Genomic DNA, 27,233 nt, shown 5'->3' with positions numbered 1-27,233 from the left:
TTTCTGGCCTAGTGAAGACAATTTTGATTTCTTCTGGACACAAGAGAAGGTGCATACCTTGGACATACCAACAAGTCAAGGTCTTCATCCAAGCTGAATATGTTTTAGTTTACAAAGTACTTGGCAAATATTATCTCATATTTATAAACATTAATATTGTGTCATTGGAAATCTGTTATCCTAAAAACTGCATTTCCCAGGAGCCCACTGACTTCCTGTCATGTACTTCCTGTAGACGGAGGGGATAAATTCAGTGGGGTTGCTGGTCTTGCCCTCTTTGCTTCCTGGGTTAGGACTGCAATGGTAAGCAGGCTTTTTGAACAGATAGATTAGCAATGGGTGTGTGGTTTTTTATTTTGTTACCTTTTTATTCCTTTACTTCTAACAATCATTAATAAATCTCTAAAATATATTTTTATTATTTGAGATTAATTTTATTTTTTACAATATATACCAATGTCTCATGCATAGCAAAAAATGTTTCTAAAAGTTTTAAAAATAGTGAAAAATCAGATGAGGATGGCACAGAGTTGATAAGATTTGATGCGGTCCAATAGCTGACTTCGGATGAGATTACTTTGGTTAAGATGGCTACAAATGAGTGAAGGCACCTTCCCATTGCTCTCCTGAGACAGCCACGTATTTTATTAGAAAGCTCATTTCTAACAGTCCTTTATTGAGGTTACAGGGTAATAGAGTGGCAAGTGGTCTAGGACAACAAAGTAGGCCTAGAGCCCTGGTTCCAGAGTCAATGGAAGCACCCAAATCCTCAAGGAACCAGCAGTTAGAATGCATAGTTTGATAATCAAACATTAATTTGCAAAAAAAAAAAAAGATTGAGGAGAATGAGAGAAGTCACCGACCTAGAGAAGAACAAGTCTTTAAGAAAAGGCCCAGTGGAATTGCTTGTCAGCTCCAGGAAGGGGAGAGAAGAGGGGAAGGAGACAATATGAATCAGGGAACCATGGAAAAAAATAAAAATAAAAATCACCCCAATCTTTAAAGAAAAGTTCCCTTTTTTAAAAAACTTGGGGGAAAAAAATTAGGAGCATCTGGATTGCCAAAGGCCACGAAGTTTGATGCGGATGCCTAGCAAAGGTCTTAAGGGCATAACTAAAAGGATGGTTCCTATACATTTAGAAACAGAGCTAGTGGCACCACAAGGCAGTTTAGGTTCATCCAGAGCTGGACAGGCCATACTTTTGTGTGGTCTGCAGAGGATAATCTACACGTCTGCCAGTCTGTAACTTTAGGAAACCAAGCCGTGGCCCCATCTCCGTCCTCTGGTGCCTTTTCCAATTCTCCGGAACTCATCAAAGCTGCCCAGTCCCGGTTCATGAGCACATCAATAAAGCTCTTCCGGCTCATCGGCCCATTCGCGCCCTCTGACTGTCTCTCCCGCCTGGTGGTTTCATTCTGTGTTTTTTAAAAAGAATTCTTTTTATTTTGAAATTTACAAATCATCAGCCAGATAAAAGCCGGCAAACAATCATTTGAATGTCCAAAGAAGCGAAGAGGGCTGGATGCGAAATTGTACATTTCAGTTTTTAGGTCTGAGGAAGTCACAACATCGCCCTGATACTGGCGCCCTCTTCGGGCCTTGTTTTACTCGAGGTATTTGAAGGCTTTGTTCCTGCTCTTCTTCCTTGGTTTCAATTAGGATCCCCGGCTTCGTCCTATCCCCCAAGGGAGCCCTCTGCTCAGTCCCTGGTGATCTAGTAGTCAAGCCAAACAAATCGGCCCTGGGGTGGCCTCCTTCCAGCCCTCTTGCCTATCGGGGCTCCCCAAGCATGCGGATGGCTGACGGGGTTCAGGCTTCTGACAAGGTGGTCCAGGCGGTCCTGGCGGCCTCCGCTTCCCCGAGGTAGTTATCTCTGCCTTTGGGAGCTGGGGGGGGGCGGGGGGGGGGGGGCTCGATTCTCTTCGTGGCTCCAGCTTGTTTGGCCCATTGCGGGCTTAGTAAATGCATCCTTCTGGGAGCCTCTTCCTATCAGGGGGACTCAACAGCTTCCTGTACCATCTGAGGGGCCCCGAGAGGAAGAGAAACCAGACATTGTTGGCTCAGCCTCAGGATGGAGACTAGGGCTTGGGGGAAGGGGAGGGGGAGGGGGCGGGGAGCCCATCCCCGTCTCGGGGTGGCCACCTCCTCCAGGCGCATGCTCCCTCCCTTCTAGGTTCAGACAGCCTTCTGGCCGCCCCACCACCACCCGGGCTGTTGGTGGCCTCCTCTTCCTCGTCCACTTGCCAGTCAGCTTTCATAAGAGGCCCGTTTTCAGCCTCATCTCCCACCGCCCGGTTGGTGCTCTGCCCGCAGTAGGCGCCTAATAAATGTTTGCTCCTCGCGGTGGAAAAGAAGTTCGGCTTCCCCTGGGACGTTCTCCACCCCCCAGGTGGGCGGCGGGGGCGTTGGGGGGGGGCTGGCAGGGGCTCCCGAGGCTCGGAGAGGCTCTGGAGAGGAAGCAGGTGGTGGGCGCCATGGGCCAAGGCTGCAGTCGCCAGGTTGGGCCAGGCTCAGGCAGGCAGGAAGTTTCTCCTCTGACCCGACAGGAGCTCCTCTTCCTTGTCCTGAGCCCTCTCCAAAGTGAGGCGCTGGCAGAGAGCTCCCATTGCCCAGACGGGCTAAGTGAGGCCGGGGAAGGCCGGGCTCCCTTTCCGGGGTGCCCAGGACTAAAGCACACCTGGAGCCGCTCCGGGTGCCAGAGGTGGGAGGGGGCGAGGGGGGGGCAGAGGGGGCCCGGCTTAGGAAAGGCCCCAGGAGCCCCGAGGCTACTCCTGCCCAGGCCCATCCTCCCCATCCAGGGCCTGCTCGTAGGGGAAGCGCCTCTTGGCAGGCCCGGCTGCCCCCGCTCCGGGGGGCTCTGCGTCCCCCTCCTCGCTGTCGGAGCTGGCCGGGCTGTGGGCAGACTCCCGCTCACTCTCGTCCGAGTTGTCGTCCTCCAGGTAGCGGTAGCCGCACACCTTGTGCTGGGGCCGTGGGATCCGGGGCAGGCGGTAGCCCAGGCGCCGCTTGAGCTTGCTCTCCATCCACAGGTAGGAGCCCAGAGCCCCCAGGATGGTCACCAGCATGATGGCCAGCTTGGCCTGGGGGAGAAAGAGCGGGGCAGCTCAGCCTCTGCCCAGCCTCCCCTCCAGGCCTCCTCAGTGCCTAGCCCAGGGCAGACACAAAGGAAGGGGGCGGGGCCTGAACCAGGCGGGAAGGAAGCGGGGCGGGGCAAAGTGCAAAGCAATTAAGGTCATGCCGGAAGAAGCTTGTCCACTGTAAGGTGTTCTGGGGCAGCCGGGTAGCTCAGGAGGTCCTGGGTTCAAATCTGCACTCAGACACTTCCTTGCCGGGTGACCGTGGACGGGTCATTTAACCCCCAGCTGCTTTGGAGCCAATATCCAGAGTGGACTCTTGGGTGGAAGGTGAGGGCTTATGCACTCCCTGGCCGACTGCAGCCTGTCCCTTCCATGGTTCTGCTGGCTTCCCGTCATGCCTGGCTCTAGCCTTGGGGCCACCCAGCTGCTCCCTTTTCTCTTCGTAAGTCGTGGGGGGGGAGGGGAGGGATCCCGGACGTTTGGCAGCGAGTGACGGAAACGCCACCGATTCTGCTCGCTGGTGGGGGTGCTGCCAAGCTCCGGGGCTTGAGAGATGGAGAAGCTGAAGCTGCCCCGGCCGCCTCCCCTCGGCACCCAGGCTCACCTTCATAGGCAGGTTCAAGCCCAGGTAGACGGCGAAGATGGCGAGGGCCTGCCACCAGTGATAGATGGTGAACACGAAGTCCTGGCGCTCCTTGTCTTCATACAGGATCCCGAGGAGCGCTGGGGAGGCCAGAGGACCGGCCGCCTCAGGGAGGCTCCCAGCTCTGGCCCTGCTCCCCCTTGTCGGCCCACGGGGTCCCCCAACTGTCCTTCTCGGCCCCCCCTTCCAACCTGACCCCTCGGAAGACCCACACAGCCCCAGACCCCCATGGCACCCCCATCTCTGAGCCTGGCCCCAGATGGCTGTGGCTCCCAGCTCGAAAGGAGTCGAGGCAACAAAGGGATAAAGTGCTGCCCTTGGGAGCTGGAAGAGCCGAGTTCAGATCCTGCTTCCACCACTTCCTACCATGCTCTCTGAGGAACTTCCTCGACTTCTCTCAGCCTCGGAGAGGAGCTAAGGGTGGCGCCTCCGTCCTCGGCCAGGCGGGGCAGCCGTACTCACCACTGATGGAGATCTTGCTGAGGGCGCTGCCCACGCTCCAAAGCACAGCCACCCCGTAGAAGACCCAGCTGTGGCTGAGGACGCAGGGCTTGGGGGCCCAGAAAAAGAGGGCAAAGACGAGCAGCAGGTGGACGGTAGGTCCGGCCACCAGGGGCACCTGTCGGGGCAGGCACAGCTGGAAGAGGCCAAGGCTGGAGGAGACGGCCCCGCCGAGGCCATAGGCGACAAGGAGGGGAGCCAGGCGCTCCAGCCCCATGGCGCACACACCGTAGCCCTGCACACAGAGAAGGGCCTTCAGGGCCGCCCCAGGGACCCAGCCCGGGCCGAGTTCTTCCGGCCACCGCAGAAACCCCCAGGGCGCCCCGAGCCTGGGCCCGGCATACCAGAGTGAAGCCGGTGCACAAGAAAAGCACTTCGAAGCCGGTGTAGATGAAGTAGAGGAAGAGGTGCCGAAGTCTGTAGTCCCGCATGTGCTTGAAGGGAAGCTGGAAGATGTTTCCCCAGCCCACGCTGCGCAGGTCGATCTCCTCCGTGGGCCGGTAGGCGGAGCCACACAGGGCCAGGATCTGCAGGGGGTCACAGGGCCCGGCTCTGTCCCCCTCGGGAGCCCTGTGGGCAGAGCTCGGACCCACACACTTAGCTCCACTCTACGGCTGGGGGGGTGTCATGCTGGAGGCAATGGCCGACGTTTCTGTGTCAGTCGTGCTCTAGGGTTTCCAGAGCTCCTTCCGGTCATCATCTCATCTGACCCTCACAATAAACTTGAGCGGCTCAGGGTCCTGCATTCACCTCCGGGCTCAGACATTTCCTAGCTATGTGACCCTGGGCAAGTCACTCAACCCCACTGCCTATTCTAGGACAGAAGATAAGGGGTAAAATAAAATAAAAAAAAGAATATATGAACTCTCAAGTAGGCTGACAAAGCATGCAGAGTTCACTTAAGCACCAGCAGCCTCCCCTCCCAGCATGACAAACTAACCAGAACTTCTGAGTAGGAGCTACAGTAACGCAGACGAAGAGAATCCACAAATCACAGCCAGAGAGAGACAAAGCCCTTCAGACGTCAGTGCAAGTCATGGTTACAGCGAATGGTTTTAGTAGCAAACAACAACTTCCGCAAGCAGTCAAGAGGAAGACTTTCAAAGGGAACAACACAGGATTACTCCACATTTACAAGAAAGCACAGAAAAGAATGGAAGAGCACATTCCAGAAAGCAGCGACACTGAGAAAGCTACACTGTCTTGTAAACCTGAGTCCAAGCAAGAAAAAATGGACATTCAAGAAATCCAGACCTTCCTGACACGGATCACTATACTCTGCTGTCTCCTCAGTGTTTATTCTATATACCAGATTATGTCTTAAGGAACATACATTCTAATTCTAATAAATGAGAACTAGAAGAGAAGGAGGTTTTCTAGCCCAACTCTCTCAAATTACAGAGGTGAAAACTAAGGCTCAGAATGGCACAATGGATAGAATACTGGATTGAGTTCAGGAAGTCCTGGCTTCTGCTCATGTCTCAGACACTTATTATCTAGAGGAACATAAATACATTTCTTTAACCTCTTTTACTCCATATATAAAATAGCGAAAATAATGTCAGCTAATATTATTATAATTTTGTTGTTGTTGTTAAGGGACTTGTCCAAAGTCACAAAACTCATGAGGATCAGAGCCAGGAGTCAAATCCAAGTAAGTGCTTTCATTTGACAAGAGCTCTGAGTTCAAATCTAGGGATGTTCAGATACCCACTCAGCCCCAATCTCTACCCAATCCTACAGCCTGCGAGGCCCATATCCTCCTCAGACCCACTAGGTAACCTGGAACTTCTGGGACCCAGAGCCCTGATGATCTGAGCCACCCCTCAGCACATTATCCCAGGCTGCTCTTGGGTAACCTTCCTGGGGAGCCTGATCTCCCCATCTATGAGCTCCTCAAGGAGAGTATCTGCATCTGATTTTGGGTTCCCACCGTATGGCTGCACGCAGCACGCAGCAGGTGCACAAGAAACGTCTCACACGGAACAGGATTTGCTCGTGGCTCCTTTGGGGATAGCTTTTTGTGAAGCCCAGGATCCCCCACAACCCTCCTGCCCCACATGCTGCCAGAGCTCCCACCCCTTCTCCAGCGTTCACAGCCAGGGCTGAAGGACTCCTTACCAGCACCATGGCCAGAAAGGCCATGGACATGAGCACACTCTCCACCACAATGAGGTTCCGGCTGCGGGGCAGGGACTGAAGCACAGTCTTGTTGAAGCCCATCAGGATCCCGTGGCTGTTAGTGCCTGGAGGACCCGAGAAGACAGTCCCAATGAGGCTGAGATGGGACAGGAGTTACCAGGACAGAAGCAGTGACTCGAACGAAGCCAGTTTGCTCCAGAGGCCCCCCCTAACTCTGGTACCGTCACATGTGCAGATCTGCCGCCACTTTCTAGACTGGGGTCAGAGCACGGGTCCCAGAGGCCAAGGCCACAGGCTCCACCCCCCAATGGACCAAGGCTTGGCTTGAATTCTCATCCAAAGACTGACCAATGGACCTAAGCCAGAGGCTGAGCCCCAAGAGGCACTCCGGACACTGGTCCTAGGCCACGCACCTGACCTTAGATCCAGGCTGAACCCTGTGAGCATTCTTACAAACAAAATATGGTTTTTATGGAAAGCTGGAGAGGAAAGTATGAATGAGTCAACGCCATCCTTCCATCCTGAGATCACGGCCAGAGGAGCCCCAGACTCCACTCCACTGAAGCGTTGGCCTCTCATGGACCAGGATGACCAGAATCTCTCGAAGAGAGCAACATGGAGGATCATCATTCCCTTCTCTCCAAAGCCCCCCTTCTCTGGGAATTCTTCCCAGCCCTCCTTGCCATGATCTCTTAGAAGCCCCCCGCACGAGGGGAAGGGACCTTTGAAGCCACCTCGCCCAGCCCCGACTTGTCTCTCCTACCACAGCATCATCGCTCTCACGTTGGAAGGACGTCAGACAAGTCGATCCCCTACATCTTATAGATGAGGCCCAGAGAGGACAAGGGCCGGGATCTGAACTCAGGTCCTAGGTCTCCTAGCCTACACCACACAGAGGGCTCTCAGACTCACCGCAGTTCTGCACGTAATAGAGGGTATGGTTCATTTCATACAGGTACCCATTGAGGAAGAAGATCATGGGCCCTTGGGCGCAGGCGAAACTGAGCTGCAGGAAAGGAGAGCGAGGGTGGAGGATAGAAGGGGTGGTCGCACGATCCTGAGCCATGGCCACCTCCCAGCCTGTGTGTGAGCCCCACCACCAGCCTTCTGGGGCATCTGAGCTAGAAAGGCCTGCAAGTACAACTCCCCTTTTTAGAGTGGCCCAAAGAGGTCAAGCCACCACCCAAGCGCACACAGATGGAGCCAAGACCCTATGCCAGGCTCTCTCTACCCAACCCTGTTAACTCCTTGAAGTAGGGCAATACCCAACAGTCTTATCCCCGCCCCCAAAGCTATTTAATGTTCCAAGGGGAGGAGATGCATGGGGGAAGGGATGAAAGTGTTGCTTTTCTTCACAACCTGGGAGGTTGGGCTTTCAGGTATTATTAGTCCCATTTTATAGCTGAGGAAACTGAGGCTGAGGGCAATGCAGTGACCCCAGGATTAAAAAACCCCAGCTTTAAAGTCCCAAGAGATTTTTTGTAGTGCCCACCAATCCTAAAGCTCTCACAACAGCTGCCATTTCTGTAGCATTTCTACAGCCCTTTAAATTTTGCAAAATGTCTTACATCCTTTAGATCATTTAAATCTCACAACAACCCTTAGGGGAGGTAGGTTTTGTAGGCATAATTATCACCATTTTATAGGAGAGGAAACTGAGGCCTCAGGAGATGGCATGATTTACTTGCAGCCATACGGCCTGTGAGAGGCCAACTGAGTCCTAGTCTCTCCAAACCCAGAAGCACCCTCTTTACTGTCATCCTCAAAAGGCCAAGCACCACCACCAGACCCTGGATAGTGGGGATTTCGGAGGGGAGAGTGATGTTCTCAGTGCCTCCCTGAAATCCAAGCACTGCCCCAGGCTGGAAGCTTCCCCAGATCCTTCCCCCCAAGAGCTTCCTAGCCTGTGTGCCCAGCCCTGCCCATGCTCACATGGAAGAAGCTATAGAAGATGGTCTGGAAGATGACAAGATAGGGGGTGTGGGCCCCCCTTGGGGGCCGCCTCTGCTCCTCCACATGCTCCTCCTTGTAATTCACGTACTCATAGTATTTCTGCGACATCCTGCCAGGGAACACGGGGCATTGGCACCTCACCCAGTGGGCATTCCTGAGAGCTGTCCAGCTAGTCCCTACTCCCCCTCTACGACCCTGATCTTTCCACTCATATCTTGCGCCACTCCCTGCAAGTGTGCTCTCATCGATTCCCGCCAAACTGGACACCTCACTTCTGACACATCTGGAGCTTTCCCCCTTCTGAGGGCCCCCACTCACTGTGCTCTGTACCTGGATGCCCAGGATGTATCTGTTACCTCAACTCAATGGCTGACGTCAACTCAGTGGCTGACGTCAACTCAATGGCTGACGTCAACTCAGACGCTGAGTAAGCATCTCCTCTGCACGCTCACTGATAGGGAGGCAAAGAAAGGGACAGCCCCCTTGCTTCAAATAGCCCCTGGCTTACTCTTACACCATCCCATGAGAGGACAGAGTGTGGCAGAGAAGCCAATTCTTTCCTATTGACCGATTCTTTGTGGCAAAATAATGGAATTCTTTCCTAAGGGAGAGAGCGCGACCAGCTTGGGGAAGGCCAGAAAAGGTTTCCTAGAGCAGGTGGCCCCTGGGCTGAGCTTTGAAAAAAGTCAGGAACTCAATAGGGCAGAAGAGAGGAGGGAGGGCATTCCACACGTGGGAGGGCAGCCTGTGCCAAGACCACAACTCAGCCCCACAAACTGACTTCAGGTGCCACCTTTCCCAGGAAGCCTCCCCTGACTTCCAGGGCCCAGAAAGACCTCCCCTCCCCAAGACTGCATCACCAGCACTGGGTAGGAACGTCTCAGGTACACTTAAGATGAGTATTATCTGATCCCCTTCGAGCCTATAAATCTGCCCCTGTGAGTGCCCAGCAACTTCCCTAAATCCCCATTTTCAGGGTAAAGAACAGAACTTGCCTCCTTTTCCCCATGAGCCTGGCCTCCAGGCTCTTTGAACAGTCCTACCATGAGCCCGGCACCACCACCCAGCCCTGCCCCCCATCACCCCTAGTCAGCTGGCCCCTGCTTACCGGGTGATGTAGTTCCCTAGGGAGGCCCAGAGGGGCACAATGGCCACACCCAGGGCGACGGAAGAGGGCACCAGTGTGTAGAACCGCTCCCAGTAGTTGGTGGAGACAAAGAGGGCATAGATGCCCACAGCCAGGAACATCACCCACTTGGTGCCAAAGAACCTGCCAAGGAAGCCTTGCTGAGTGAGCCTCCTCCCCATCAGAGGGGGAATCCCAGACTCTCTGGGCTGGCAACCCACCAGCCACCACCAAGGCCAACCCAGACCTGGCAGCACCTCTCCAGCCCATGCCTTCCAGCCTGGGTCACCTCCTGAGTTAGCAGCAGCCTACCCTCAACACCCCCAAATCTCTGGATCGCTAGGATTGCCCACAGGAGGCATCAGGGACCAGGAAAAAGAGCAGTGACTCTGGATACAAAGGGCCTGGGTTCAAATTACACCTCTAGCTTTTATGCCTTGTGGAACATTGGACAAGACCCACTTAACCCCCTTTGGCCTCAGTTTGCTCATCTGCAAAATGGAGGGATTAGACTAGGTGTCTCTGAAGTAAGTCTGGGGTCCTGGGCACCTGTGACCTCAGGACCCCCTCCAAGAGACAGTAGGTGAAGGGAGGGCAGGCGGCAAAAAGGCAGCCTCAACTTAAGCACTGCATCTGGAGTCTAGTCTCAACTCTGCTTCTAACAGACTGTGTGACCTTAGGTAAGCCCCTTCCCTCTCTGGCCTGTCTCCCAAATGGTAAAGGCCGGAGGTTGATCCCTGCAGGCTCATCTAGCCCTAAAATGTTGTAACTCTGTCTCCCTTGGGGCGGGGGGGTGGGGGGGGAGGTCAGACTGAACGGTAGAATCAGTTCAATTTAATGAGCACTTATTAAGCACCGACTGTGTACCAGGCACTGTGCTATGGGCTGAGAAGACATGGATAGAAATGAGGTGATGCCCGCAGGCCATGAGGACCTTCCCCTGGAAGGGTGCCACCCAGCCCCAAGTCTGCAAGACAGCAGGAGGGCAGGGAAGGGCTTCCCTTTGCAGGAGGCCCCTGAACTGAGTTCGGGAAGACCCCAGGAATTCCCAGAGGTAGCTCTAAAGAGGGGGGCATATCCGGGCCTGAGACAACCAACCCCAGAAAAGGTGAAGAGCTCGCCCAGCCCAATCTCCTCAGTTAACAGATGAGAACCAAAGCCAGGAGGACCCATGGGGGAGAAGACAGGCTGGGGCAGGGGTTCCTGTCTGCTCCCCGATGCCTCCCTGAAGAGTGGGAGCAGAGGTCCCCCCACCTGATGAGCACAGGCGTATAGAGCAGGGCCACCACCGGGGTCACATTGATGCCCATCAGCATCTTCTCGTCGATGTCGGGGAGCCCCATGCTCCCGTATTTCACCTCTCGGTAGGTCTCATCGTAGTGGAGGATCATCTGCATCTCCAGGAGCCCTACAGGAATGGGGGAGCACTTAGGCCAGCGCTCAGACAGCTCACCCAGCCCTGAGCCCCGAAGTCCAACCCCACCTTCCTCCCCCCTTCCCTTGGGACGTCGCTCTCAGGCATCCAGGGCCCAGACCCAGCCACGGTCTATGGGCTATGGGCTGGGGGGACAGCGTAGAACCTCTTTGCCAGTGGAGGCCCACTGCCCCTGCGAGGCTGGGCAGGAAGGAAGGGCTACGGAGGGCAGACATCACTTACCAACAGCACCCTGGGAGCTGGGCCCTAGCTATAGCCTGGGGTGACAACACAGGCACGAATTACTTCAGGACGGGGGGGGGGGGGCAGACAAAGGGGCTGTGCTTGGGGGGGACAATGCCCAGGTTCTAGGCACTAGCTCAATCTAGAACCTAATGTAGGTCTTTGAGGAGCCTGGACCCTATTTTCTTTGGAGTCTCTCCCAGCTTTCACATTCTATGTTCTAAGGTCCCTCCCAGCTCTGACATTCTATGTTCTGTGTTCTAAGATCTCTCCCAGCTTTCACATTCTACGTTCTAAGGTCTCTCCCAGCTCTGACATTCTATATTCTAAGGTCTCTCCCAGCTCTGACATTCTATGTTCTGTGTTCTAAGATCTCTCCCAGCTTTCACATTCTATATTCTAAGGTCCCTCCCAGCTCTGACATTCTATATTCTGTGTTCTAAGGTCTCTCCCTGCTCTGACATTCTATGTTCTAAGGTCTCTCCCAGCTTTCACATTCTATGTTCTAAGGTCTCTCCCAGCTCTGACACTCTATGTTCTAAGGTCTCTCCCAGCTCTGACATTCTATGTTCTGTGTTCTAAGGTCTCTCCCAGCTCAGACATTCTATGTTCTGTGTTCTAAGGTCTCTCCCAGCTCTGACATTCTACGTTCTAAGGTCTCTCCCAGCTCTGACATTCTATGTTCTGTGTTCTAAGGTCTCTCCCAGCTTTCACATTCTATGTTCTAAGGTCCCTCCCAGTTCTGACATTCTATGTTCTGTGTTCTAAGATCTCTCCCAGCTTTCACATTCTACGTTCTAAGGTCTCTCCCAGCTCTGACATTCTATATTCTAAGGTCTCTCCCAGCTCTGACATTCTATGTTCCATGTTCTAAGGTCCCTCCCAGCTCTGACATTCTATGTTCTGTGTTCTAAGACCCTCCCAGCTCTGACATTCTATGTTCTGTGTTCTAAGGTCTCCCAGATCTGACATTCTATGTTCTAAGGTCTCTCCCAGCTCTGACATTCTATGTTCTGTGCTCTAAGGTCTCTCCCAGCTTTCACATTCTACGTTCTAAAGTCCCTCTCAGCTCTGACATTCTATGTTCCATGTTCTAAGGTCCCTCCCAGCTCTGACATTCTATGTTCTGTGTTCTAAGATCTCTCCCAGCTTTCACATTCTACATTCTAAGGTCTCTCCCAGCTCTGACATTCTATGTTCTAAGGTCTCTCCCAGCTCTGACATTCTATGTTCCATGTTCTAAGGTCCCTCCCAGCTCTGATATTCTATGTTCTGTGTTCTAAGATCTCTCCCAGCTTTCACATTCTACGTTCTAAGGTCTCTCCCAGCTCTGACATTCTATATTCTAAGGTCTCTCCCAGCTCTGACATTCTATGTTCCATGTTCTAAGTTCTCTCCCAGCTCTGACATTCTGTGTTCTAAGGTCTCTCCCTGCTCTGACATTCTATGTTCTAAGGTCTCTCCCAGCTCTGACATTCTACGTTCTAAGGTCTCTCCCAGCTCTGACATTCTGTGTTCTAAGGTCTCTCCCTGCTCTGACATTCTATGTTCTAAGGTCTCTCCCAGCTCTGACATTCTATTATTCTGTGTTCTAAGGTCTCTCCCTGCTCTGACATTCTATGTTCTAAGGTCTCTCCCAGCTCTGACATTCTATGTTCTAAGGTCTCTCCCAGCTCTGACATTCTATGTTCTGTGTTCTAAGGTCTCTCCCTGCTCTGACATTCTATGTTCTAAGGTCTCTCCCAGCTCTGACATTCTATGTTCTAAGGTCTCTCCCAGCTCTGACATTCTATGTTCTGTGTTCTAAGGTCTCTCCCTGCTCTGACATTCTATGTTCTAAGGTCTCTCCCAGCTTTCACATTCTATGTTCTAAGGTCTCTCCCTGCTCTGACATTCTATGTTCTAAGGTCTCTCCCAGCTCTGACATTCTATGTTCTAAGGTCTCTCCCAGCTCTGACATTCTATGTTCTGTGTTCTAAGGTCTCCCAGATCTGACATTCTATGTTCTAAGGTCTCTCCCAGCTTTCACATTCTATGTTCTAAGGTCTCTCCCAGCTCTGACATCCTACGTTCTAAAGTCTCTCCAAGCTCTGACATTCTACATTCTAAGGTCTCTCCAAGCTCTGACATTCTGTGTTCTAAAGCATCCCCCAGCTCTGATGTTCTATCTTCTTTGTTCTAAGCTTCCTCTCAGCTGTGATATTTCTTGTCCTTGCTTCTAAGATCCCTCGATGCTGACATTCTCTGTTCTGTGTCCTAAGGTTCCCCCAAACTCTGGGTTCTGCGGTTCTTCCCTCCACAGGCCTGCTGAATGTCTGGGTCTGCACTCCTGGGGTTCTGGGCTCCCAGCCCATCCTGGATCTAGGCAGCCTCACCCAAGGTAGCTGCAGGCAAATAGTGGGGGCCAGGGGAAGGGGGAAGGGGGGTCCTTACTGCTCTGTCTGTGGCCGTCTCACCTCCTGCAGCTGCTGAGGGAGAGGAAGTGGAACCAGAGCTTGAAACTGGGTTCCAGGGTTGCCCAGGGCCTGCTTCCTCTTCTGGGCATGAGAAGTGGAGGGGAAATGACTCACTCAGAGCCTGAGAATCCTCCTCAGGCCCAGCTGGGAGGTCCAGGTCTTGCCCACTGCCCAATTCTAAAGTCTGCCCAGGGTAGCCGATGCCATCTTGGTTCTAACAATAGCAGCCCCTCCTCTCCCCCAGACCTGGCATCCTCTCCAGATGGCAAAGCCTGCTCTCATTGGCGCTGGCCAGGACCCACTGAGACCGAGGCTCAGGGGGGCTTTGACAGTGCAGGGAACTGAAACTTAAAAAGGAGAAGTGACTTGCCCAAGGCCACTCAGCTAGAGCTGGAGCCTGGCTGAAGCCCAGCCCGGTTGCCTTCCAGACCGGCTCCTTCCCTGAGAGATCCTCAGCCTAGGAGGCAGCTCTAGAACCCAGGAGAGAGTGACTTGGCCAAGGCATGGGGGGTGGAGGGGTGGGCCTAGAACTTGGCCCCAGAGCCTGGGGGAGGAGCTGGACCGAGTGCCCGCTGAGTGACTGTAGGGCCTGGAGCCAAGCCTGGGCATCCTCCTGGCCTAACCCTGGCCCTGCCCAATCTCGGCTCTCCCCAGGCCTGGAGCCTGCTAGCCAGGAGCTGCACCCTGAGCAGGAGTGTGGGGGAGGAGGGGCCCAGAATGGGGGGACCCTCCTAGTGGAGAGACCCTCCAGGAGCTCCAGAGGCCAGGCGCCTCCCTCGGGCCCCAGGGGGTGCTGGGAGGGTCGCAGGGGTCCTCTTGGCCCAGCAGATCGGTTTACAAATGAGGAAACTGAGGCGCCAGAGGTCCCCAGAAGGCCCGGGAGGGAGGAGGGCTCAGCTCGGGTGCTCTTACCCAGGTACACGCTGTAGGTGAGCATCGCCCCGAGGCTGGCGGCCACCACGTTCTTGATCACTCCCAGTCTCTTCCTGCGGTAGTACCTGCGCTCCTCCTCCTCCTCGTTGTAGTCAGGATAGGCGCCCACAAACTCGTCCAGCTGCGGGGCACCAGCACAGGGGGCTGCGGCGGGGCCAGCCACCAGGACTCCCTCACCCCCTGGCTGCCCGCGCCGCCCGCTTTGGGGCGGGACCCGTCCCTGCCTTGACAGATAGAGAAACTGAGGCCCAGAAGCAGCCCAAGCAGTGAGGACGGGCGATGGGGCTGGAGCCTTGACAGATAGAGAAACTGAGGCCCAGAAGCAGCCCAAGCAGTGAGGACGGGCGATGGGGCTGGAGCCTGCATCCTGACCTCCGAGCCACCCCCGCCGTCCCTCCTCTCCCCTCCGGCCGCTCTAGTACCTCGGGGCCTTCCGGGAGCACCCCGTCGGGGCCCCCAGCTCCGGCCTCCTCCCCCGAGGGGCCCATGGCTCCAGCCACCCGGTACAGCGGAGGCTCGGCCTCCATGGCCGGGGAAGGGAGGGCTCGAGGCGGCCGCTGTCCAACAGGCAGAGGGTGGATCTCCCGACGTCCCGCTCCGGCTCTCCAGCGGCCGCCCCGGGACCCCAAGCCTGGCCCGGCCGAGCCCTCCTGGATCACCTCGGTCTCCCCGCCCTCCAGTCAGACCGCCCCGGGCAGGAGGCGGAGGCTGGGGCGGGGCCGGGAACCAGGAACCAGGAACCAGAAAGCACGCCCGACTGCTCTCCCGGCCAGGATCCCCACCCCCGGGAGGAGAGCCTTGACTGCTGCGGGCACCCCGCGCGCCCCTGCCGCCCCGGAGCCCTCGACCTGGAAGGAAGTTCGCCTGAGGCCCGCCCAGCCCCCAGACGTCGAGATTCTAGTCCCGCCCCTCGTTTGACAGATGGGGAAACTGAGCCCCGCCGAGGTTGAGACTCCTGTCCCGGCTCCGGCCACTCCGGCGGTCGGTGGGATTCCAAGCCAGTCCGTTCGTCCAGCAAGCATTAGGCAGGCCGGAAGCTGGAGACCGAGAGGGCAGTGTGGGCCGGTGGGGAGTGAGCTGGGCGCGTCTAGGCAGAGCCCGGTTCAAATTTCCCTGTTAATGCGTCCCATCCGTGCGCCCCCCTCCCCCCGCCGGAGCTGGGTCAGCTCTGTTCATTGGCCTTGGTCCAGCCTCAGTTGGCTCCCGTGTAAAATGGGGATCACGTGGCCCCTCCTGGGGGGGGAGGAGAAGCCAACACGAATTATTAGTAATAAAGCTTGTCCGTCCCACGTTGGGGGGGGGGCAGGTGCCCCGCAGCTCTCAGGCCAAGACCCTCTGGCCCTGGCCGGGCAGTCCGACAGGCAGCGCTTGGAGATCCTCTAGTCCGAGCCCTTCATCGGGCAGATAGGGATGTGATGGGGCCCAGGTGCCAAAGCTGGGAGGCAGCCGCGGGATTCGAACCCGTGGCCTCTGCTTTGCCTGAAATGTTCCAGATGGGGAGCCTGGAGAGAAATAGAAGAGAAACGTCGAACAAGCAGAGTCCGGGTAGAATCCCGGCCCCAGCAGCTCCCCGGGCTCCAGGGCCATTTACGTTTCTATACCCCGCGCCTACTAAGGGCTCAGCAAACGGCTGTGGACGACCTAGACTCGACAGACTGAATTTGAACCCAGGTCCGAAGACTCCAAAGCAATCTGTCGCCAATACGGCGCGACACCGCTTCTGGGCCCCGCATTCCCTCGGGAGTCCAAACCTCCTAGCTTGCACCCGCAGGTCCTGGGATACGGGTCCCTGGAACCCGAGGCTCATGGAAGGAAGGCTGCAGGAAGCAGGGCAGAGCGCTGGGGGCGCTACTGCCTTTTCCGGGGCGCCTTGAGCTCTCTAGATTCTGCTGACGCCAAACTACGCCCCCCCCATACTGTCTTTTTTCTATTTTAACCCCGTATCTTCTGCTTTAGAATCAGCACTCCGAGGCAGAAGAGCCATAAGGGCTAGGCAGCGAGGTTAAATGACTTGCCCAGGGTCACCCAGCTAGGAAATGTCTGGAGTCACATTTGAACCCAGGGCCTCCCGTCTCTCAATCCACTGAGCCATCCGACTGCCCCCCCCCAATACTTTATTAAAAACAGTGTGGGCTTGGGGGCATCTGGGTGGCTCAGTGGATGGAGAGCCAGGCCTAGAGGTGGGAGGTCCTGGGTTCAAATCTGGCCTCAGACACTTCCCAGCTGTGTGACCCTGGGCAAGTCACTTGACCCCTATTGCCTAGCCCTGACCACTCTCCTGCCTTGGAACCAGTATTGACTCCAAGACAGAAGGTGAGGGTTTAAAAATAAATAAATAAAATAAAAACAGTGGGTTGCTACGACTGAGCAGTTGGGAAACGCTGGGCTACTCGGGCGGGCGAGGACAGCGACCAGCGCTTCCGGGAGTCCCCAGATGGCAAACGGCGCCGCCTCCCGAGAGAACGGAGACACTCCGGGTGCAGCCAGAGTCCCGCCCCCAAATGACGTCATTTTGCCTCCCTTCTCTGCGGAGGTTCTGGAGAAACGAAGGAAAAGAAGACTTTGGAGCGTCGACGTGGTCGTCCGCTTCCTTAGCGACGTGCAGGTGAATTGCAGGACGTAAACCATCTCGGTCCTTCCCCTCCCCCCAAGCCGTTCTCTGCTAATGCAGTTCATTCCTGTGAATTCCCAGAAGTCAGTCTGCGAAGGGCACTGAGTTCAAATCTGCTCTCCGACTCTCCCTGGCTGTGTGACTCTGGGTGAATCCTTCTCCTCTCTGCCTCAATGGACTCCTACAGATGTATGAGAATAGATTGCTAATTGATTGACTGCTGCTGATCCACTCATAGATATGTGCTATCACTGTGTGTTGATTGCATATTGATCACATTTACATATTGCTACACCATATGATATATGATGGCATATATTGATACGTGATACATAGATGGCGGACTATTTATTATATAGTATATGTCTTATAATATAGCATGTAATATATGATTATGTTGCTATATGATGTGTTGACAGTTGACAATATGTCGATATTTGATGATGGAATATCGATAAGGGACATGTCATGATGATAGATTGGCGTATGATAATATATTGATGATGGCATGCGGATGATATTGATATATGATACATGTCATATTACATGTGATGCCATAAGATGGGGATAGTGATAACACCTACCTCTTAAGGTTGTTCTGAGGATCAAATGTGATCATGATTGTAAAGAACTTAGCACAGTGCCTGACACATAGTAGGTCTTCCCTCTCCCCTCCTACTTTTCTGTAGACATCATTCGTCTTCGTCCCATTCTCCTAACAGCTTTCCTCCCATTTAGTTCGGGAAGACCTTTTCTCCAGACTGGCTGGTCTCCATTGCCCGATGGATCTCTTCGCACTTGGGACCTCCAAGTAGGAGGGGTTTGTTTGCTTGGTTGGGGTTTTGGTTTGGTTTTTGCAATTCTAAGGAGTTCTGCTATGGCAGGCTTTGGGTCCGGAGCTGGGTTCGAGGGCTGTTTCCGTTCCTGGCGCTGGAGCCATTTTCCTCCAAAGGGGATGGTTCTTGTGGTCATCTTCCCCGTGAGAGGTCCAGTGACATAATCATGGAGCCACGTCGTAATGCAACCGAGGCTCCTCGGGCATTTCCCAGAATCCCGAGTCCCAGAGAATGATGGCTGGCTCTGTGGGCAAAGCCGCCAGGACGGCATTTCCCATGAGGCACTGGGAGGTTGTGCCCTGGAGAATCAGGCTGAGGGAGAGCCTGGGAAGAAGAGGAAAAGCCGGTCGGTTTGGAGTCCAGAGCAGGAAAGGCTACAGTGGCAGCGACCGTCCAGCCGGGACCCAGGCACATTCCTGAGGCAGAGGCTTCTGTTTTCTCAGGCTACGCTTGTTGGGAGTAAGTTTCCCTTCACTTGGGAATCCGTGTTGAGCCGTGTGCTTCCTTTGCCTTGCTCTCTGCCCCAATTCAACATTTTACTTTTGTTTTTAAACCCTTATTCTCTGTCTTAGTAACAACACTAAAGCAGAAGGGCAAGGGCTTGGCAATTGGGGTTAAGTGACTTGTCCAGGGTCACACAACTAAGAAATGTCTGAGCGGAAAAGGAGCATCACAGAGGAAGCCCCACATGTCCGTCACACACGGCTTGTCTAAGCTGCCCTGCTTCTGTCTCTCTTCTGTTCATCCCTGTTTTACCTTCTTTCTTGGAAGCCCTCCATGCCAAGTATTGGTTCCAAGGTAGAAGAGGGAATAGGGGTTAAGTGACTTGCCCAGGGTCACACACATAGGAAGTACTTGAGGCCACATTTGAACCCAAGACTTACCATCTCCAGGGCTGACTCTATCTACTTTTCCAGTTCATTTTACAGTTGAGGAAACTGAGGCAAACAGGGCTTGCCCAGTCACACAGTTGGAAAGTGTCTGAGACCTGTTCATTCTGTTTAGTGCCACAATGACTCTTCTTTCTTTTCATTGTTGGCAGCTAGGTGGCGAAGTGGATAGGGCACTGGGCGGAGAATCAGGAAGACACCTCTTCCCCAATTCAAATCTGGCCCAGATACTAACTAGCTGCATGACCCTGGGCAAGGCACTCAACCCTGTTTGCCTCAGTTTCCTGATCTGTAAAATGAGTTGGAGAAGGAAATGACAAAACACTGCAGTATCTTTGCCAAGAAAGCCCCAAATAGGGTCACAAGTTGGACACAACTGAACAACAATAATAAGAAAAGCCTGAACCACAAAGGCCATCACTATTCTCTTTTCTCTCCCACATCCTTCCCCCACTCCCATTCCATTAGGAAAACAAACCAGCCTTTGTCACAAGTGAGCAGAGCCGGGGAAAACAAAGGCACACTTCATTCCCCAATCGATAAATGGCCAAAGGATCTGAATGGACAGTTTTTGGATGTAGAAACCAAAGTTCTCTGTAGCCAGATGACAAAATGCTCTAAATTATTACTGATTAGAGAAGCACAACCCAGATCACATCTCACACCTATCAGATAGGCTAAAGAGACAAATTCTAGGATGTGGATGTGGGAAAATGGGGATGCTAATACATTGTTGGTGGAGTTGTCAAACAATCCAACCATTTTGGAGAGCAAGCTGGAATTATGCCCAAAGAGTTATCATTTTGAGCATCCCCTTTGACCCAGTTCCCAAGGTGAACAAGGAAAAAGGAAAAGAAGCTGTTCTCTTTGAAGAGATGGGGTCAGTGCCACCTGTATGGGCAGAGCAATGAACTACAGCTAGGGCTTCAGGAATCTGGAGAGCAGAAAGAACTTCATTAATAATTTCTGTGTTAGCTATAGATTTAAAATCCTCTCTGGAGCCATAACATTCTGACTGAGTAACAAATGCTAAAAGCATATCTAGAATCCATATACATTGTTGCCTTTTTATCCTTGACAATTATACAGGCATGCTTCAGAGCTATGAGTTCTGCTCCTTGAGCGCTAATGTTAGAGGGTAATGAAGCTGACCATTCAGTGGCAAATTCTGAGACTATGGCAGCTCCAGTGTAGCTTATGCCATCCCTCATAAAAGAAGAACCATCAGTAAATAAGATCAGATCTGGATTGTCTAAGGGAGTGTCCAAGAGATTATCTCGAGGCTTTTCTGCCATGGACACTAATATTTCACAATTGTGTAATGGTTCTCCTGAAGTTGGTAAATCTGGAAGCAAGGTGGCATGGTTAAGGGTTGAACAGCGCTTCGAGGTAATGTTTTCATTGTTTAACAAGGTTATTTCATACCTTGTAATTCGCTGATCAGAAAATGCCTGTGTTCTATGTCTTAGCAACAATGTTCCTACTTCATGTGGGCACATAATTGTTAATGGGCATCCCAATACTAGATCAACAGTTTTTGTCACTAGTAAGGCTGTAGCAGCTACTCCTCTAAGACATAGTGGTGCTCCTGATGCTACTGGGTCCAGTTGGGCAGAATAATAAGCAATTGGGCGCTGAGAAGGTCCCAAAGCCTGAGTTAACACACCAGATGCTACTCCTCTTCGCTCATGCACATACAAAGTAAATGGCTTGTTGTAATCTGGGATGCCTAGAGCAGGGGCAGACATGATAGCCTTTTTTAGGTCTGATAGAGCTGACAGGTGTTCAGGCTCTAATTTGAGGGGTTCTCGGGTAATAGGAGAGTCAAGGGGCTTCAGCCAGGAAGACTGTTTGGGGGGGGGAACCAGTGCATGGGGTGAGGGTGTCCAGAGCTCACGTAGCACCTACTGTGCGCCACATACCATGTTGAGCACCTTTCCTGGTTGTTATCTCCTTTGATTCTCACACAAAGGACCTGGGAGGTGGGGCTGTGACCATCCCCATTTTACATAGGAGGAAACTGAGGAAGAGAGATTGTTAATAAGTAAGAAGAGTTAACATTCCTACAGTACCAGGCACTGAGTTAAGGGCTTTTTATCTCGGACCCTCACAACCACCCTGGGAGCCGGGTGCTGTTATTATCCCCATTTTACAGTCAAAGAAACTGAGGCAAACAGAGCACAGGTGATCTTTCCAAGGTTACACAGCGAGGGAGTGTCTGAGGGTGTATTTGCACTTGGGTCTTCCTGATTCTGCCATGCCCCTTCCCCAAGGGAACTGCTGCGAGGACTTTCTAACCCGCTGCGGCCTTTCTGGAGGATGTACAGGATGTTCTGGAGGATCGACAGGAAGGAAGACAATGGAGCTCTGGCTGTTGCACTGTGTGGATGGCCTGAAATGGGGGCTCTCCCGACTTCTTTCCAGAGAGCCCCCCCAGAAAAGGGGTGCTAGCGCCGCGGCTGTTGGACCCTTGACCTCTGGCCACCATGTGCTGAAGGGAGGACGGAGGGTGAGGAGGGCTGGCTGGGAATGGCTGGAGAGTCAGAGGCCGCAGTTCCCGAGGGCTGCTGGCTGGGGTCAACGAGGGCTCTTCTTCTGTGGATTGCCTGGAGAACGAGCAAGCCCAGGCCGGGTCGCTCGGAGGTGAGGACCTCCAGCAAGAGGGTCCCACTCATGGCAGGGTCCATGGATAATGGGGGCCCACGGGGCGGCTGGATGGCCCAGACACAGGGAAGCCGAGCCAGCTAGATAGGAAGGACCAACCCCCCAGAGGGCTACCTGCTGTCTAGGCAGGAGAGGGGAAGGAGCTGATCTGGTGGCATCCCGAGCAGGGCCACTCGAGGCAGCCAGTCAGCCAGTACCAATTTATCAAGCACCTACTATGTGCTGGATGCAAAGAAGAGGAGACCCACAGACCTGCCCTCTAGGAGCTCTCATTCTAACGCCAATAAACAGATGCATAAGCTATGTGGGGTGCAGGGGAGGCAACCCCAGAGGGAGGGGGCCTGGAAAAGACCCCCCTTACTGAAACTCCAGTTGTTAACTAAGTTCTGAACTGTCTGTGACTCCATATTTCTAAAGTAAAAACGTGGGGCTTCTGTGGTTCTGTGGAGTTTGCCATTTCTGAATGTGGAGGATTAGTTTTTCTTGTCTCTTTCTGGTGTTCAGAGGCTTTAGTCCTGGGCAGATAGTTCTATGAGCTTTCCCTGGGTTAAACTGAATATGCCTCACTGGAACTGGAATGGAAGGGTCGGACCACGAGGCCACACTCTCCCCCCGGCTCGCTTTCCGGAAGTTGCCTTCAGAATCGCTGGCCGTGAGGCTGTTTCGTCGGCCTGCGGGGGGATGGGCTGCAGCTTTCCCAAGCTCCGGGCAAGGACTTTCACTGAGACTTGGATAGCAGGATCCAGCCCGCGAGGCTGTCTTGCCTGCCCTGAGGGTTGCTGTTGTTTCGACCAGCTCTCTGCAGCGGAAGCCCCAGGCAGTAACTTTCACCGGGACTGTAGAAGGCCCTGAGGGTTCTGCTCTCTGAGCCCGGCCGGGCTGCGGCTTCCCGGAGCCTTGGACTCTGCGCTCCTACCCCTGAGGTCCGAGGGATCTCGGGTTCTGGCTTTTAAGGGGAGCCGTACCTTTTGAACCGGGTCCAGGTCCAGGAGGAGGGTTCCCAGGGTCTGTGCTGTTGATCGTTTTGAATTTCGGCGCCTTAGGAGCTTATCATTTGAGATCGGTCGGGAAGGGTTTTCCGGAGATCTGAGCTTTAGCTTTCTCTAAGCCGCCATCTTAACCAGAAGTCTAAAGTAAAAACGTGGGAAGCAGGACAAGGCCAAAAAGTTTTCCCAGGTTTTGCTAATCCTAATTTAGGCAATTGCTAGCCAGGATCTTAGGGCCCTGTTGCTAAGATCTAAAACAGCTTAATTTAAGGATAATCAAAAAGGTTTTTTTTTTTTTTTTACTCACCCGTTCTTGCAGCTGTAAATTTGAAGTCAAGCTAAAAAAGAAAACAAAACTGACTGATAGGCAAGTAATAAAGCAAAGAGATAAAGGAAAGAGATTTCACAGAAGTCTTTTGAGGGTTTCTTACCAACTTCGTGAGGTTGCCATAAACTGTAAGATTTAAAATGGTTGAAGGCCTTAAACTGTAACAGTTAAAAGAGTGATGTTGTAAACTGTAGTGAGTTAAAATGGTGGAAGATATAAATTGTGATAGATATAAGAGAGGGTGAGTAAATTTGACCACAGAAAATATGTTTCACTACAGTGTCTTGGTTTTTAAATCAAATATAAGGTGGTCGCCAGGGAAATATTCCCAATTATTCAAATACCCAAGTCAACTGGGTTTTATAGAGATTTTAATTAATACAAATGTGGAATTAAAGAAAAAAGAGAAAGAGAGAAAAAGGAAATAAGTATGAAGGGCCTTAAGCCAACATGGCCTAGACCTGACTCTTAAGAGAGATCAGTCAGTCAGTCTTTTAACACTCACCACAAGGTCTGCCTAAGCAAGGATTCTAGTGACACCAGGCCAGCATCATCTCAGCTGCTTTCACTAGCTCCCTCCATCTGAATGTTTCAGAATCAGTCCTTCCTCAATCTGAATGTTTCAGAATGAGTCCTCCTCAATCTGAACATTCAGAATGACCTCTAGCTCTTTTCTGAGCTCTTATTTTTAAGGGCAAAATCTCCTATGTCACCTCCCCTAAGTTCTTCCATCTACCAATCACTGTAGATGTTTTCCAAAAGACAGCCCATTTTGAATTCATAGCTGAGTAGATTAATCTCTTTAGTAAGTCAGGAAAAAAATGCTACTGTGTCGACTAATTTCATTAAGAGAAAACCTCTGAGTAAGTTTTCACCTTTTAGGTCTAAATAGTTTATAAGTTTCCCCACCTTTATAGGCACCTAGCATCCCATTGTATCAATTCCAAAAACAGGCCTGGCTCAAAGAACTCCTTTCCTTTATAAGTATGGTTTTTCAAGTACTTTCATTGTTTTGCAAGGAGTTTTCTGCCCTAAAGCAGTCTTAAGTACGGGTGGAGTAGGGATACTCCCATAGCAAGGAGTTTTCACATTCAAGTAGAGTTCTCACTATCTGATAGGGAACTATTTCAAGCAGGGAATTGGAGGATTCCTCAATGTGAAGTAAAATTTTTAACATTCATAAGTCTGTGAAATTTTAAGGTCTACAAGAGGCAAAAGGCAGTCCCTACCCTCCAGGAACTTACAGCCTAATGGGGGGAAGAACAAGTGAAGACATGAGTAACAAGCTACATAGAGGACAAATAAGTCATAATTAACAGAGGAAGCTGCTGGAATGAGGAAGCGATGTGGAAGGCTTCCTCTGGAAGGGGGATTTTAGGCGGGCGGAGGACAGAGCAAGCGTCCCAAGGCGAGGAGAGAAGAGCCCGGACGGACTAGAATGGGGCCAGGGCCAGAGGACAGAAGGGAGTTTGTATTTTAGGTCTGGAGGTCGAGCCAGAGTTGGTGGTTGTCTGGATCTAAGATGAAAGAATGTGCCATCCAGGAGGACCCCTCGATTGGGGACTGGGAAAATGGCAGTGCCCTTAGGAGTAATAGCAAGTTTTGAGGGGAAGCTAAGTAGCTAAGTGGGTGGAGGGCCAGGCCTAGGAGCTGAAAGGTTCTGGGTTCCAATGTGGCCTCAGACACTGCCTAGCTAAGTGACCCTGGGCAAGTCATCTAACCCCCATTGTCTGCCCTTCCTGCTCTTCTGCCTGGGAACCAATACACAACAGTATGGATGCTAAGATGGAAAGTAAGCGTTAGAAACAACCAGCAAGAGCACGTTGGGAGGGGGTGAGAGTTTGGGGGGAAACTCCGTGAGTTCTGTTTCATATACTTTTAGTTCAAGAGAGCCCCGTTTTGAGCCGTAGCAGGCCAGGGTTATGGCTGGGGAGGCCAGGCTGGCGGTCAGAAGAGACGAAGGCTGGGTAAGCAGATTTGAGGATTGTCAGCCTGGAGACAAGAGAGGGGCCACCAGGGAGGCTCTTCGCCCCTCTCGTGCGGTCTTTCCCTTCACCAGCACGAGGGGAGGTCGGCATCGCTGTCTTCTCTTGAAGCTGGAAGCTCGAAGCCCCCAGAGAAGCTCCAGAGTCGGGGCTCTCCTCTCCCAGGACGGCCAGCTCCGCCGTAGCCCATGGATTTCCCCAGTGAGGAAAGAGCCGCATCCCAGCGGGCTGTGGGGCTCAGGTGGCAAATACGTGTGTGCAAATGTCTGCATTAGTGGCCTATGTGTGATTGCCAGTGATATCATTCGTTCTCCTCTTGGGGGGTGGATCAGTGTCTGAGTTTGAACCCAGAGTAACACCATCTCCGGTTATTCTATTGAAAGAAGCTCGCGGCCGCGGGAGGGCAGAGGGAGCAACTGTGCAGAGACCAGCTGCCCGAGCTCTCCTGCGCAGCCACCCGGCTGCCCCAGTGTATCAGCTTTGGGAGATTCAGTGCTTTCTGGATCCACCCCAGCTGACCTCCATCTTTCCAGGGACCAGCCTTTGTCCGGAGCATTCGGGATCTCGTGAAGAGAACCCTGAGCAGGTCAGGGACACCCCAGAACTTCCAGGAAGCCTGACTCGCATCTCCTTTGGGCTGCCTTCAAGCATTTGGGGCTAAGCTCACGGCGATGGAGCCGTGGAACAGGTATCACCAGTGGCAGCCCCTGCCCATCACACTGGGGTCTCCTTTCCTTCGCTCGCTCGGCTGAGATCTCCTGGCGAGCCTTTGTTTCTGTCTGTGACCTCCAGCTTCCTGCCCTCTTTTCCTATTTACGGAGTTCTCGGGAGACTCCTCCACCATGAGGGAGCTGACTACAGACGCGGCTCGCGTCACCCTTCTTCCCTTCGTGAGCTGCAGATGGGAGTGGGCCCAGCCACAGGGACAGATTTCCCGCTGGGGAAAGGGAGAGAGAGAATCTGGGCCAAGAAGCATGTCTATACGTCGCATCTTTTCAAAATTAAACTTTATGAGGAGAAACGCCCTCCCTGTCTCCCACCAGCTCCTGCGACATTCTCATGAACAGGCGATGCCTCTCCTCACCGGGTGATTCAGCTCCTCCCACAGGTACAGAGGTGGACACCCTGGAGGTGGTCCAGAGGGAAGGGCCGGCCGCGAAAATGTGGGTTTCAAAACTGTGAATTGCCAAAACTGTAAAGGTTTCGGCCAAACTGTAAAGATAAATTTTAGTGTCTTGATTTAAATTAAAAAATAAGTGGTCGCCATGGGAAAATTCCCAAATATGAAAATATCCAAGTCAGCTGGGTTTTATAGAGATTTTAATTAATACAAATGAAGGAATTAAGGGAAGGGAGAGAGAGAGTATATGAGGAAATAGTAGGAAGGGCCTAGGCCAAATGGCCTAGGCCTGAGCCTTAAGAGAGACTAGTCAGTCTTTTATCACTCACCACAAGATTTGTCCCAAGCAAAACTACAGTCCTTCACTGAAACCCTCAACTCCTGAACTGAGTTTAGAGACCCAGCTCCTCCAACTAACTCCAAACTCCAACTCAGTTCAGAGAGCCAGCTCCTTCTAAAGAGAAATTTCTCTTATGTCACCTCCCCTAAATTTTCACATCTACCAATCACAATAGATGTTTTCCCCAGGACTGTCCATTCTTAGTTCACATCTTCTTTTGTTATCACCTTCTCTGATTAGATTATATCTTCTGAGTATTTCACACCTCTTTCCTAAACTTGCCCTTTGTAAGTTGCTTGACCTTTTAGTGATTAATTTAACCTTTATAGATACTTAGCACCCTTTTGTATTAGATCTAAAAATAGACCTAGCTTAAAGTTCTAGCTTCACTATAAGTATGAGTTGGGGACTTTTCATTGTTCCATCAGGAGTTTACAACTTTATCTTCCCCTAAAGTATGTCTAAGTATGGGTGGAGTAATATAAGGTTCTCAATACAATCCTGACCCAGTACCTCCATTGTTTAAAATGGGGAATAGCTTAACCAAATCTTCTAAGGTGCAGTTTTAAGATTCACAATAGGAAGGATGGGAGAGGCTTCAGCCACAAAGAGGCTTCCGCTGGGGGCTTCCATTTCCTCCTCTCAGCAGTGCGGATCCCTCACGCCTCCCTCTCTGGGCCGGAAGGTGTGTTCTGGAAGGCCTTTACCATCTGGAAGGGCTGGAGAGGTGATGGCTGGGTTTCTCCCTGAGCCTCAGGCTCCAGGATGGTGCAGAAGACTTTGGAGGAGAGCCAGGAGGCCACGGGGTCCATCTGGCCAGACAAGGTGTGTCTGGAGGAGAGAACAGGTGCCGTGGGCTCCGCGCTCTGGGGAAAGACAGCAGGAGGCAGGTGGGCCACCTTTTAGGCTCCCCGTCTGGGGGCAGGCTCAGGATGCTCCTGGAGCCTGGACGCCTCAGAAGGGAGCAGAGCCACCCCACTAATG

The 27,233-nt window shown here is 52.7% G+C and overlaps 1 protein-coding gene across 1 annotated transcript; it reads right to left on the bottom strand.

Moving 5' to 3' along the window:
- Positions 1–344: 344 nt before the first annotated feature.
- UNC93B1 (unc-93 homolog B1, TLR signaling regulator) lies at positions 345–15,229 on the bottom strand. Its single transcript, XM_001367854.4, has 11 exons — positions 14,912–15,229; positions 14,469–14,610; positions 10,698–10,851; positions 9,426–9,587; positions 8,297–8,426; positions 7,277–7,370; positions 6,344–6,468; positions 4,567–4,749; positions 4,184–4,457; positions 3,683–3,801; positions 345–3,081 (listed from the first exon to the last, which is right to left on the bottom strand). Exons 1-11 carry the CDS (start codon positions 15,014–15,016, stop codon positions 2,767–2,769), a joined length of 1,803 nt encoding a protein of 600 aa, XP_001367891.1. The 5' UTR covers positions 15,017–15,229; the 3' UTR covers positions 345–2,766.
- Between the last annotated feature and the right edge of the window lie 12,004 nt (positions 15,230–27,233).

This window comes from Monodelphis domestica, chromosome 6, assembly GCF_027887165.1.
Source record: "Monodelphis domestica isolate mMonDom1 chromosome 6, mMonDom1.pri, whole genome shotgun sequence".
In the NCBI taxonomy this organism is placed as follows: domain Eukaryota; kingdom Metazoa; phylum Chordata; class Mammalia; order Didelphimorphia; family Didelphidae; genus Monodelphis; species Monodelphis domestica.
The sequence above is the reverse complement of the archived record's forward strand: the minus strand, read 5'-3'. Positions and strand labels throughout refer to the sequence as shown.

Excerpts from the sequence above, each read along its gene's own strand:
- UNC93B1 (XM_001367854.4), bottom strand. The coding sequence starts at position 15,016 with ATGGAGGCCGAGCCTCCGCTGTACCGGGTGGCTGGAGCCATGGGCCCC. Across the intron at positions 9,588-10,697 it reads TATACGCCTGTGCTCATCAG|GTTCTTTGGCACCAAGTGGG; the intron begins GTGGGGGGACCT and ends CTTCCTTGGCAG. Across the intron at positions 3,802-4,183 it reads CAGCAAGATCTCCATCAGTG|CGCTCCTCGGGATCCTGTAT; the intron begins GTGAGTACGGCT and ends TGGCCTCCCCAG.